The following is a 12,654-nucleotide window of genomic DNA, read 5'->3' on the forward strand; positions in this document are numbered from 1 at the left end:
GTAGTATCGTCGTAACCGTACTGACTTGAAGAATGAAGAGCACAAGTCAGTTTTACTGCATAGTGAACGCCCTAAAAAAAAAAAAAAAAAAAAAAAAATATGTAAAACCATGGCGGAATAGCTTTTTTTTTTTTTCGATTCCACCACATTTCAAATTTCTTTCCGCTTCCCACTACATCCTCTACAATATTAAATGTTAAATGGTGGCATTAGAAAGTACAACTTGTCCAGCAAAAAACAAGCCCTCATAAAGCTATGTGAAAGGAAAAATAATAAAAAAAAATAAAATAAAAAAAAGTTATGGCTCTGGGAAGGCAGGGAACGAAAAACGAAAACACAAAAACTGAAAATCGCTGTGTCATGAAAGGGTTAAATGTCTTGTAATAGCTTACCGCAGTTAAAGCCTATCCATCCAGCTGAATATCTGTGGCATGACTTGAAGACTACCGTACACCAACAGCTGCACCAATTTGTGACACTTTCTAGACAGACTTTTTTTTTAATTTAAATTGTTTTTAAATACGCAGAAAGGAATACTGGAGTCATTCACCGAAGTTTCACAAAACTTCAGGCGAGATGAAGTTTGGCTCCACAGAGCCAATACATTTTAATGCTGTATGGAAACAGCATAAACCCCTTAAGGACCCGCGCCATACATGTACGGCGCTGGTGGACGTGTTTTAAGGACCAGTGCCGTACATGTACGGCGGGGAGATCGGGCGGGTGCAGGTGCTGCGCCAGCCCGATCAGCGGCAGGGGTCCGGCAGTCACTGACAGCCAGACCCTTGCTGCATATGCCGGCATCGGTGAAAAACACTGATGCCGGCGTATTAACCCCTTATATGCTGCATTCAAAGCTGACCGCAGCATGCACTGGGTTTGCGGAGGGTACAGGAGCCCTCCGCTTCCCTATCGGATCCCCGCACTGCCTGAATACCTTGAGGGGTGTAGTTTCTAAAATAGGGAACCACCCATTTTTGGGTGGTTTCTATCATGCAAGCCTACCCAAAGTGACTTCAGACCTGAACTGGTCCTTAAAAAGTGGGTTTGGGAAATTTTTTAAAAAATTTCAAGACTTGCTTCTAAACTTCTAAGCCTTCTAACGTTTTGACTGAAATTTACCACCATCATGAAGTACAATGTGTCACGAGAGCACAAACCCAGAATGGTTTGGATAAGTAAAAGCGTTCCAAAGTTATTACCACATAAAGTGACACGTCAAATTTTCTGGCCTGGTCCTTAAGGTGAAAAATGGCAGGGTCCTGAAGGGGTTAACCACAACGGTTTTTGAACAAATCGACTTTGGACCTATGATCTGAAGCTCGATTCGCTTAAGCCTCATCACCGTGTTACATGTTGCTTTCTGAGGCCTCATGCGCACAACCGTATCTGTATTTTGATCCGAAAACCACTGATCCACAAAATATAGATACCTTCCATGTGCATTCACTACCATCAATAGAAAGGTCTATTCTCCTCCACAATGTAAACAGGGCATGTTCTATAATTTGCAGAACGGACATATGGATGCGGAAAGAACACTGATTACCTTTTTTTGCAGACCCATAGAAATTAATGGATCCATGTGCCATCTGCAAAAAATGCGGTTCTGACTCGGATGCAAAATACGGTCGTGTGCATGAAGACCTTACGCATTTTATTATCCCAATATTAAATAAGCCTTTATTACCAGTAGCAGTGGATGCATTTCATGTCGTTTTACTGTACTTTCTTTGGTCACAAAATGCGAAATAATTTTCCAAAAAGCTTAAAATTCTTTTGCATAAACTTGTGATGCCGTAGCAGGCAAATCCTGCACTGCGAGAAAAATGCTAAATGTTTCTTTGTGTCTCCGATTATAAATAAATGGGCATCCACCATGGCCGAAGGCTTCCTCTAGCCGTAGCAACGATTTAGTATCCTCACAACCAGATCAACATACAAGGGAGGAATGCTTTTAAATATGCCAGACGGCATATGTGATTAACTGCGCGGTGACACCGAGAAGACTATTTTCAGAACTACACATCATAGTGACTAGGCAGCATCAACCAGAAGTATGAAATCATCTCATGGGGTTTAACTATTTACTGCGACACCTCACTTTGCTGAGCAGGTATTTCTCACGTTTCTGTCCTGTATGCACAGGGTGTCGGTGTAGTGTTAGCAAGGTGTGTCGCCACCACACAACTGTCAGAGGAGACACATCTACAAGGTCCTGCACTACAGTCTGTGGACCCTGTGTCACAAGCTTCACCGCACTCCAGACCAGACACACAGGCAGTGATGACTTTATTGGCTATGGACATCCTTGAAATGCATTTTCCTCTTACATTGTAAATATATTGGTGTCAAAACATTTTTTTTCCCAATAGGTCTTCATTAAAAATTCTTCACCTTCATGTTTTCACATACATTGCTGGCTGCTCTGTTATGTTCAGCGTAAAAAAAAATGTCCAGACAGCTTATCTGACAGATCAGTCATTAAAACGCATTTCTGGGGGTTCTCTGGGACTGAAGTACTGATGGGCCCCCCTCATCACCGGATGGGGAGATGCAGCGGCGGCCATGTGGGGACCAGTGTAAGTATAATCTATATGAGGGGCATGTTTTATAGTTTATATAACCCCTTTACAGGGATTATCCAAGGCTGGAAATGCCGCCCCAAACGCTCCTCACACGATTCTACTTACCTGGCTCCCAGCACTGCTCCTGGTCCCCGCACGGCCGCCACTGCTTCTTCCCGTGCACAGATGAAAACATTCAATGTGGGGGGGGGGGGGAAAGGGGGCGGTGATGGGGAAGAGACTCTCTATAATGGCAGGTGAGGCTATGGAGGCTCGTCCCTGTCCGCCATTGGCTGCCCAGATGTTTTCATCTGCGCACGGGGAGAAGCAGTGGCCGCCACATGGGGACCAGGAGGGGCGCAGGGAGTGGGGAGCCAGGTAAGTGGAATCAGTGTGAGGGGCCCGGGCATAGGGGGGGCATTTCCAGTCTCAGATAACCCCTTTAAATATTGGGGTAACCCATTTAATAATAGCTTATGTTGCACTATGTAGGAAAAAATAATAATAATAATAATAATAAAATAAAATCACTGGGGCGTTCCTTTCAGTCTGTACATAGCTGCTCCAGAGACCCATGCTAGGAATGTGTTTTAACCTAATGTCACTTCACATTTAGAGAAAACTGGAGCACTAAAGGTGGAGCTCAGTTCTATTTTTAAGTGACTACCAGAATATAAAAATAGCCCCCAAGTGTCCTCATCACTTACTCTATAGTATGACAACAAAAATGTACGCTAGTAAAAATAGTCAACTCTAACCTACAAAACCGCGTAACTGTAGTTGTGACAGTTGGAGTCAGAGCGCCGAGACCCCCACCGACCACTAGAACGAGGAGAGAGAAGCGCTTATGTAACAAATTCTATCTCCTCACGGCAAGGGACATGGTCAGTAGAAGTCTGTAAGCCCTTCTCCATTCCAATTACTACAGTGGTGGGAGAGAGCACTATATGAGTGCTTTGCTCTACTCGTTCTAGCGATCAGTGGGGGTCTCGACACTCAGACCCCTCTAATCAAAACCTTTGATATGTCGCTATGACATATCAATAGTTTTTGGAAAGCTCAGTGATCTTTTAAAAGGAAAAGGCTTCTTCCTATGCTCAGTTTATATTACTTTTAATATAAATATGCAATTGGCACGTATACAGTCAAGTCACATTAAATGACCAGCTAATTTCCAGAGTAACCGCCATGTGCAGCACAGACAGCAGCTAGAGGGGCTGGGAGTGACTCAATAAGGTCCTGGTAGGTTTTCACAGGTATCTGGAGCCACTTTGACTGCAGAGCAACCCACAGCTGCTGGAGGGGGCGTGAGTGAGGATCCATAGAGGGAACACAGCAATTGAGGTGGTCCCACAGATGCTCAACTGGGTTCAAGTCTGGTGAATTAGGGATCCAGGGCAGTACTTGGTAGTCTACGTCATGTTCTTCCAGCCAATTCTCACGTCAATTGCACATGGTGTTCCGCAGTTTCCACGTCACTTTTTCACAATGGTGCCATTTTTCGCACCACAGCAGCACGTGAACAGTTCACAAACTGCGCAGTTTAAGAAATACCGCCAATCTTGGCCCAAAGACCAATAATCATCCCTTTTTTCCCCCCATCTCTGATAAATCGCCCCTTTTACCCGTGGCACCAGCAAGGGATGTGTGTGCAGACACCTATCCCATACCTTATATACCCATCATGCCAGCTCACCACACACGACTTCCTTCATGAGCTACACACTGACGGTGTATGAAGTGGTCATAATAATGTGACTCGACTGTGTACATTTGTGTTAGAAAATCTGTGCAGGGCTACATAGAAACTGGCATAAATGGATTAATCTGCCCCAACGTCTATCTAATTTCCCTCTTTAAATAGGACCCGTCACCTCTCCTAGCCTGTCTTTTAGTACCTACTTGCATTCCCTATGTAACAATGCAGGAGCATATTACAACACAGTACATTGCGCCGATCCCCCCACCTCCACACCTTTCTCTCTTGTATTAACAATAACTGCTTTAAATCTTCATATTTTTCCCTTTCTTTCTTAGGTTAACACCACCATTGTAGGTTTCCGGTGTTCTGTTCTGTCAGGAGCAAAACAACGAAAATAATGGAAGTGTCAGTTTTGGATCAGTGGTAACACGGACCATGTTTAATCCGTGTTTTCTCCCGTGACAGATCTGTGTTGGGTCCGTGGGTCTGTTTTTTGCTGTCCGTGTTGCATCCGTGTTTCACCGACACTGAATAGCTGAAAAATAATTTTAAAAGCATCTCTTCTTAATGATCCGTGTTTTTCAGGGACCCATAGACTATAATGGGCGTCGGGGATCCGGGAACACGGACAAAATAGAGCTTGCACAGCACACATCCGTGAAACACCGACGTGTGAATGAGGCCTTAGTTTGTCATCTGTGTATTCTAGACTAGTCAGTTTACACATATCTGTACGATCCTTCATTCTGTATGGGGTGCCACTAACATGTGCTCCAGAGTAGACCTAGTGGTGCCAAGATCAGCCTTTCCTTCACATGTATTACATGTCTTTCAAGCACAGTAAATATGTTAGGCCTCTTTCACACGGGCGTCATGGATTTGGGCCGGATAAGATGCGGGTGCGTCGCGGGAAAATAGGCGATTTTTTGGAAAAATCAACATGTTTGGTACCCACACCCGAACTTCTTCACAGAATTTCGGGTTTGGGTTAGGTGTTGTGTAGATTATAATGGTTATAAAAGGGAAAATAATACCATTCTTAATACAGAATGCATAGTACAATAGGGCTGGAGGGGTTAAAAAAAAAAAATTATAATAATAATTTAACTCACCTATATTATTTTTTATTTTTTTACCCCTCCCAGCGCTGTTTTACTATGCATTCTGTATTAAGAATGGTATTATTTTCCCTTATAACCATGTTATAAGGGAAAATAATAATGATCGGGTCCCGATCATCTTCTAGCAACCATGCGTGAAAATCGCACCGCATCAGCACTTGCATTCCGGATGCGATTTTCATGCAGCCCCATTGACTTCTATGGGGCCTGCGTTGCGTGAAAAACGCACAAAATAGAGAATGCTGCAATTTTCCCGCAACGCACAAGTGATGCGTGAATATCACCGCTCATGTGCACAGCCCCATAGAAATTAATTGGGTCCAGATTCAGTGGGCCTCACGCCTCTCCTCATGCATTGCACCCGCGCAGAAATCGCGCCCGTGGGAAAGAGGCCTTAGGGTTTTAATGCCACCACAGTCAGGTAAGGTACTATGCTTACTGTTAAAGGAACCAATGTACAGAATAATTTTCAATGTGAAAGCAGTTATTTTTACACACTTAAAGGTGTTGCCCACTTTATGTATTCGAAGGGTCCCATAACATGTAGCCGACCACAGGGTAACCAGCTGCAGTGACCAGGGCATTGTGGGCTCTTTAGAGACAGAAATTCCCTTTGTAATAGCTCTGGCTAGAGATGACAAGGACTACCCTACAGACATAAACACCTCTATTAGGCAAGTGCATGCCTTACAACCTGGATAGGTCATCAGTGTCTGATCAGTGGGGGTCTGACATCGTTTTGCCGGAACACTTGGGGCAGAATCCGGCATGTGTTCGGGATTTTTGGCCGGAGAGAAAACTGCAGCATGCTGCGGTATTTTCTCCGCCCAAAAAACATAAAAGAGGGACTGAACTGATGCATCCTGAACGAAATGATCTCCATTCAGAATGCATTAGGATAAAACTCATCAGTTTTTTTTCCAGTATTGAGCCCCTGTGACGGAACTCAATACCGGAAAACAAATACGCTGGTGTGAAAGTACCCTTACAGGCAGTACTTCAGCTGTTGGGCAGCTCAGCTTTCAACATGCTTGGCCGGGTATGCAGAGTATTGTATTTCAACAAAAGCTAAAGCAGCACATGGTGCTACAAGTGAGCGTAAGGACATCAAGCTGTTGAAAAAGGAATGTACTATCAAACTCCTTAGGGAAGACAAAGCTGGAGCAGCTTACCCATGCCAAGCAGAAAAGCTTCATTCACCAACTCTGCCTTTGCGTCGAGCATGCAGGTCAATGTTGAGGATACGATAACCACAAGTGGTTGATGATACATGCTGCAGAGATGTGCCAACTCTCCACTAATGCCATGCTTATAATACCATGATACCAATTATTACTAACTCAAGTTACCTGGACACCAAGCAATTGTAGCACGTGATGCACTCGAAGAAGGGGCTAGCTATAGAGAGTGCAGAAGAAGCAGTTGCTCCCAGGACTGTGGAGGTCCAAAAGACCTTCTGACACATTAAGAAAACACCAGTGTTAGTTATTAAATGGTATATTGGGGGGGGGGGGGGGGGGGGCGTTAACGATTTGGCATTTTGGCTAGGAGCTTTAACCTACACTTCTGACCACTGAAACATTAAAAGCAGCGAGATCTTAAGGCCCCGTTCACATGAGCGAGTTTTCCGCGCGGGTGCAAAGCGTGACGGGAACACACAGCACCCGCACTGAATCCTGACCCATTCATTTCAATGGGTCTGTGTACATGAGCATTTTTTTTTCACGCAACTGTTCTGCGTTGCGAGAAAAACGCAGCATGTTCTATATTCTGCGTTTTTTTTTCATGCAGCCCTGGCCCCATAGAAGTGAATGGGGCTTCAGTGAAAAACGCATTGCATCCGCAAGCAAATGCGGATGCAATGCATTTTTCACTGATGGTTGCTAGGAGATGTTGTTTGTAAACCTTCCGTTTTTTTATCATGTGCGTAAAAAACGCTTCAAAACGCATTGCGCCCGCGCGGAAAAAACTGAACGCAATCGCAGACAAAACTGACTAAACTTGCTTGCAAAATGGTGCGAGTGTCACTGAACGCATCCGGAGCCAATCCGCCACCCTCGTGTGAAAGAGGCCTAAAGGGTTCCCCGGGGTGTTCTTCAGACCCTGTGGAGGAAAGATTTTCCATGTACGTATGCCTCTGTAGCACCCCCTGTGCAGCTTCGCTCAGACTGGCTGTAGGCTCTTCTCTTGGGTCCCGTCCAGATGCAGCTGAACAGAAAAACTCGGGAATACATCTGGTCGGGACCCAAGTGGAAGAGTCAGCAGCCAGTCCAATCACAGCGGACATGCGGCATCAGGGGTGCAACGGAAGGCAAGTACAGAGGAAATAATCTTTCCTCCACAGGGGCTGAAGCCCAGTGAACCCCTCTAAAGGGAACCTGTCACCGGGATTTTGTGTATAGAGCTGAGGACATGGGTTGCTAGATGGCCGCTAGCACATCCGCCATACCCAGTCCCCATAGCTCTGTGTGCTTTTATTGTGTAAAAAAAAAACTATTTGATACATATGCAAATTACCCTGAGATGAGTCCTGTATCAAATTGTTTTTTTTTACACAATAAAAGCACACAGAGCTATGGGGACTGGGTATTGCGGATGTGCTAACGGCGATCTAGCAACCCATGTCCTCAGCTCTATGAACAAAATCCCGGTGACAGGTTCCCTTTAAAATGCTGTGAGGACACAGGCCATCTGTCCTTTCAAAAGCAAAGAAAGTCCACTGACTTGAGGCTGGTCTGGAAGATGGGGGAATGTCATATGCGACATGCAATGTGCCATGCATAAGACCAGGTAAGGTGTTCACTGACTGAGTGTAACATTTTTTTTTTCATTTTTTACACACACAGCAACAGCGTTTTTTAGCTTTTGTCCTAATAGATACATCAGGAACTTGCTTGCCACTTAGTCGTGCAGGTATTTTTGGTAACTGCAATGTCTACAGGGAGTCTGAGGTACCGTGGGTTAAAATCCACTTCCTGTGACTACATCCTCTGTACTTTAGGGCTCTTGACAGGGGATTTATCACATGAGGAACTTTTTAAGTCAGTTTTTCTTGAGTCTGCCTTGCCTTACCTTGCACCAAATTTACAGCGTTTGATAAAGTTGGCATATCTTTAAACACTAGAGAGCTTAGGGCCAGTTCACACGACTGATTTTGAAAAACACGCTTTAAAAAAATCAGCGTGGAATCCACATGTCTTTTCAGTGCAAGAAAAGGGTTTTTCGTGCTTTTTTTACATGCTTTTTAACCAATGGGCTCAATACAAAGCTGAATTTTCAGCTTGAGGTTTTTGAAGCACATCTGTACCAAAAACACCTGGACTTTTTTCTGCTTCCTATTAATTTCAATGGGATTCAGCGCTGATTGTACACCAAGATAGGGCATAGTGCTCCAGACTAAAAAAAATAACCAGGAGCCATTGGCTCCTAAACTGAAAAGTCAGCACTACATATAGGAGAATACAGCACCACATACCTCTTACATCCAGTAACATCTTCTGTCATGTAGACCTTCTCTTTCCTCTTCTCCTCCATTTGACCCAGACCACCATGACAAATTCTTTCAGCCACATTTTGTCTCTACAGAGTTTGATACACAGACGCGTCAACCTCCCCATCCTGCTGTCACTCCCAATACTGTGCCCATTGTGCTCCCCAATGCCCTAGATACTATACTGCTGAAAAAAGTGACCCCAGTAGAAGACCACAAACCATGGGCACTGGCCATGCTCACCCCGCATCATGGTGTCAACCCACTGTCTTCAATGGCTTCCAGGTCCGTGCCTCTGCGCCACAAAACACAGAACCTGCCCATATTTCACTGCCTCTTGTAGATCGCATACCCGTGGAAGTCAATGGATCTGCACCGTGGTGTGCACATGGCTGGTGCCCATTGTTGCCGGTCCAAAACACGGTCGTGTGAATGCAGCCTAAGGGTTCATGCACACAAGCATGTGTGCCCCGTGTCCATGCTGCAGACCGCAAACAGCAGTCCGCAATGCACGGGTACCATTCACGTGAATAGGGCCACGATCTGCAAGATATGTTCTGCACCTCACAAAAAATAGAACATGTTCTATTTTTTTGCGGTGCGGAGGCACCGAGAGAAACCTTGAGGAAGCGCTTCGTAGTGTTGCCATGGGCTTCCGATCCGTGCCTCCGCTCTTCACCGTATTCTTGAGGACTGCAGGCTCATTCAAGTCAATGGGTCTGCATCCGTGGTACGGAGTGCACACGGCCGATGCCCATATACTGCGGGCCCGCTGTTTTCCGCCCACAATACAAGCACGGGGCACACACGCTGCCTAACAAACAGTGTCCAACGGATTATGGCAGATTTTTTTTCTGATGTTAGTGGAAAAAGTTTAGCAACTGTGTGTAAACAAAATTGTCCCACGAAAAAAATATTCTACATTTCTCAAACCAGCACCCCCCCCCCCCCCTCCGAGCTACCAGCCTGAAATAAATCTAGAAGACCTATTGGGGAGAGCTCTGGATCAATGTGAGGTACAGGGCTGGTACTAGGTTTGTTAGAAAGAGATTGTCATGCAGTACAGTATGTGATTTTTATTTCTTACATTATTCATGGGATAACCCCTTTAAGGTGCGGCGGAATTTGAGGCTTTGTTCAGGCTGGGATCGGGCGTGACTGATTGGCGCTGTACAGTACCAGCAAAGTAGATGAGCATTTCTAAATTCTCATCCACCTGCTGAGTAAAAAATTGCAGCAGAAAAGTTGCGGTATTGCGGATTTGAAATCCTCAGCAAGTCAATTTATCCAGTGGACTTCTCCCTTGCAATTGGAGAGGGGGAATCTGCTGGCTTTTCTGCAGCAAAAACCGCTTGTTATACATGCGGTTTTGTTGCAGTTTGGGATTTTGAGTCACGGCCTTAGGGTCCATTCACACGTCCGTAGCGGATCCGCAATACACCCAGCCGGCACCCCCCATAGAACTGCCTATTCTTGTCTGCAATTGCGGACAAGAATAGGACATGTTCTATTTTTTTGCGGAACCGTGGCCCGGAAGTTCAGGTGTGCTCTCCGCATCTCTTCCGGCCCCATAGAGAATGAATAGGTCTGCACCCGGTTCCCGATATTGCGGAACAGATGCAAACCCATTTGCGGACGTGTGAATGGACCCTTAGCGTGCAATACATGTGGGTGCAGTTTTCATAACCCCATCTGCACGTACAGTAGCTGAAAAATTCTGCACAGAGTCATCAATGTTCACGGCAGTATAGGGGAAAATCTGTACCGCAGCACAACCTACCGGAAAGTCCACACATGAACGCCGGATTCACTGCAATCTGCAGGATGTTCCATGGTGTTGTTTCGCCACATCTGAATTTACCGTTATAGGGGCCGCGTGCCAGAGTCAGGCTACTTTCAAATCTGCGCTTTCCCTTTCCGCTATTGAGATCCGTCATAGGGTCTCAATAGAGGAGGAAAACACTTCAGTTTTGTCCCCATTCATTGTCAATGGGGACAAAACTGAACTGAAGGGAACGGAGTGCACCAGAATGTATTCCGTTTCATTGCGTTCCCATGCGCTTTTGTCGTTTTCTTGTCAGATCTGTCCCCAATTGACTTACAATAGTTTTAGTGACGTCATGGCTATTTTAGAGATAATACAACCGGTTGTATTATCATGACGGAAGCCAGCAAAAACGCAGATGTGAAAGTAGCCTCATAACCACAACTTCACCAAAGAAAACCTACCAGGAACTTCCGAAGAGCTAGAAGAACGCCTGCAAGTGTGAATGTGGTGCAGAACTGGAGACATTTTCATCCATGGAGTAGCATTCTTGGGTCAATGCCTAACACCCAAATATTTTTTATGTAATATCTGTATAAGGGCTCATGCACACAACCTTTGTTGTTTTATGGTCCGCAAATTACGGATACCAGCAGTGTGCGTTCCACATTTTGCAGAACGGATCGTCCAGCCCTCAATAGTGCGGTCCTATCCTTGTATTGATACGGGCAAGAAAAGGACACGTTCTGTTTTCTGGAGGGCCGCGGAACGGACGTGTGCTGTCCGCATCTTGTGCCGACCCATTGAAGTGAATGGGTCTGCATCTGACCCAAACCATAGTCATGCCCATGAGGACTAATAGTTTGTAGGGATGGTCCCGGTGATTTCATGCCGGTGGAACCCGATACCCTGTAGGTGAGGAGTTCATCACTGGGGGGGGTCCACACTGTAGGATTTACCAATGTAGAGGACTGTGTGTTCATTGGGGAATTGCTAGTCATGTAATTTCCCATTATGTTTTATAGTACAGGCTCCATGGAAGGATGAAGACATGGGTCACCTGTCACTGAGGACATTGAGGCTTGTAAGGGGACAACCAGTCCACTGGCCTGGATCTCAACAGGAAACACCAAGAAGTTCTAGTCCCAGGAAGCCATGCAAGTCACACCCCTGAGTGAGGTCACCAGCAGGGAGGACCCCACGACAGGGAAGTGCCCGCATGCTAGGTAGTCACCTCTGCTCGTCATGGCTGCTGCCCTTCTATTTACATGACCGAGATGCTGCCAGTCCATCTCCCACAGGGTGGGGCCGCCTTCTCATGGACGCGCTGTGTAGGACAGACAGAAGCAAGCAGATAGAAGCCATGCAGTACTGTACCTTGTTCATTCCATTACCCATGGCTGTGACCGGAGCGCACTACACGCAGCCTTTCCGCGGCTAGAACACGTGTGCCCGGCGCTCCCGGGATCAGGACTGCTGCGGTTTCCCTGGCTCAGGGACTTGTCAGTGATCAGTCAGTAACAGCTGGAGCAGCTCGTGCCGGGCCCGCCTTCCTTGCACTGCCTCCTCCTCTGCTCACTCCCAGTCCTCTGGCTGAGGCTCGTTACTGACATCTGCTGGTCGCTGGCTGCACCTTCACCCGCGGCCATTCACAGAGTCTACCTGACACAAAAATGACCGAAAATCCTTGGAAGAAGGGAATAAAAACTATTGGGCCATGGTCACACTTTGGTTGTTTCACACACCTTTCAACATTTTCCAAATAGGCCACCGCAAACGAATACTGCTGAAAACGAAAGTTGCCTATAGCAACCAATCAGGAGCCACCTTTCATTTTGCAAAGAAGCTCTGAAAAATGAAAAGTGGGATCTGATTGGTTGCTATGGGCAACTAAGTCAATTTGCCTTTACACCATTTTTTGATAAATCTCCGCCATAGTTCTTTTTGAGCGGCCCTCACAGTGCCCACCCCCCATACAGAGAAACCCACACACAGCAGTGGCCCCTATA

The 12,654-nt window shown here is 46.0% G+C and overlaps 1 protein-coding gene across 1 annotated transcript in view; it reads right to left on the reverse strand.

The window, feature by feature from the left end:
- Positions 1–12,213, reverse strand: part of DUSP22 (dual specificity phosphatase 22) — a 78,760-nt gene extending 66,547 nt beyond the window's left edge. Inside the window, exon 1 of the mRNA XM_040431966.1 lies at positions 12,023–12,213. Coding sequence (XP_040287900.1) covers positions 12,023–12,043 — 21 coding nt within the window. The 5' untranslated portion in view covers positions 12,044–12,213. The remainder of the gene's footprint in view (positions 1–12,022) is intronic.
- Between the last annotated feature and the right edge of the window lie 441 nt (positions 12,214–12,654).

The sequence above is a fragment of the Bufo bufo genome, chromosome 5 (assembly GCF_905171765.1).
Source record: "Bufo bufo chromosome 5, aBufBuf1.1, whole genome shotgun sequence".
Classification (NCBI taxonomy): domain Eukaryota; kingdom Metazoa; phylum Chordata; class Amphibia; order Anura; family Bufonidae; genus Bufo; species Bufo bufo.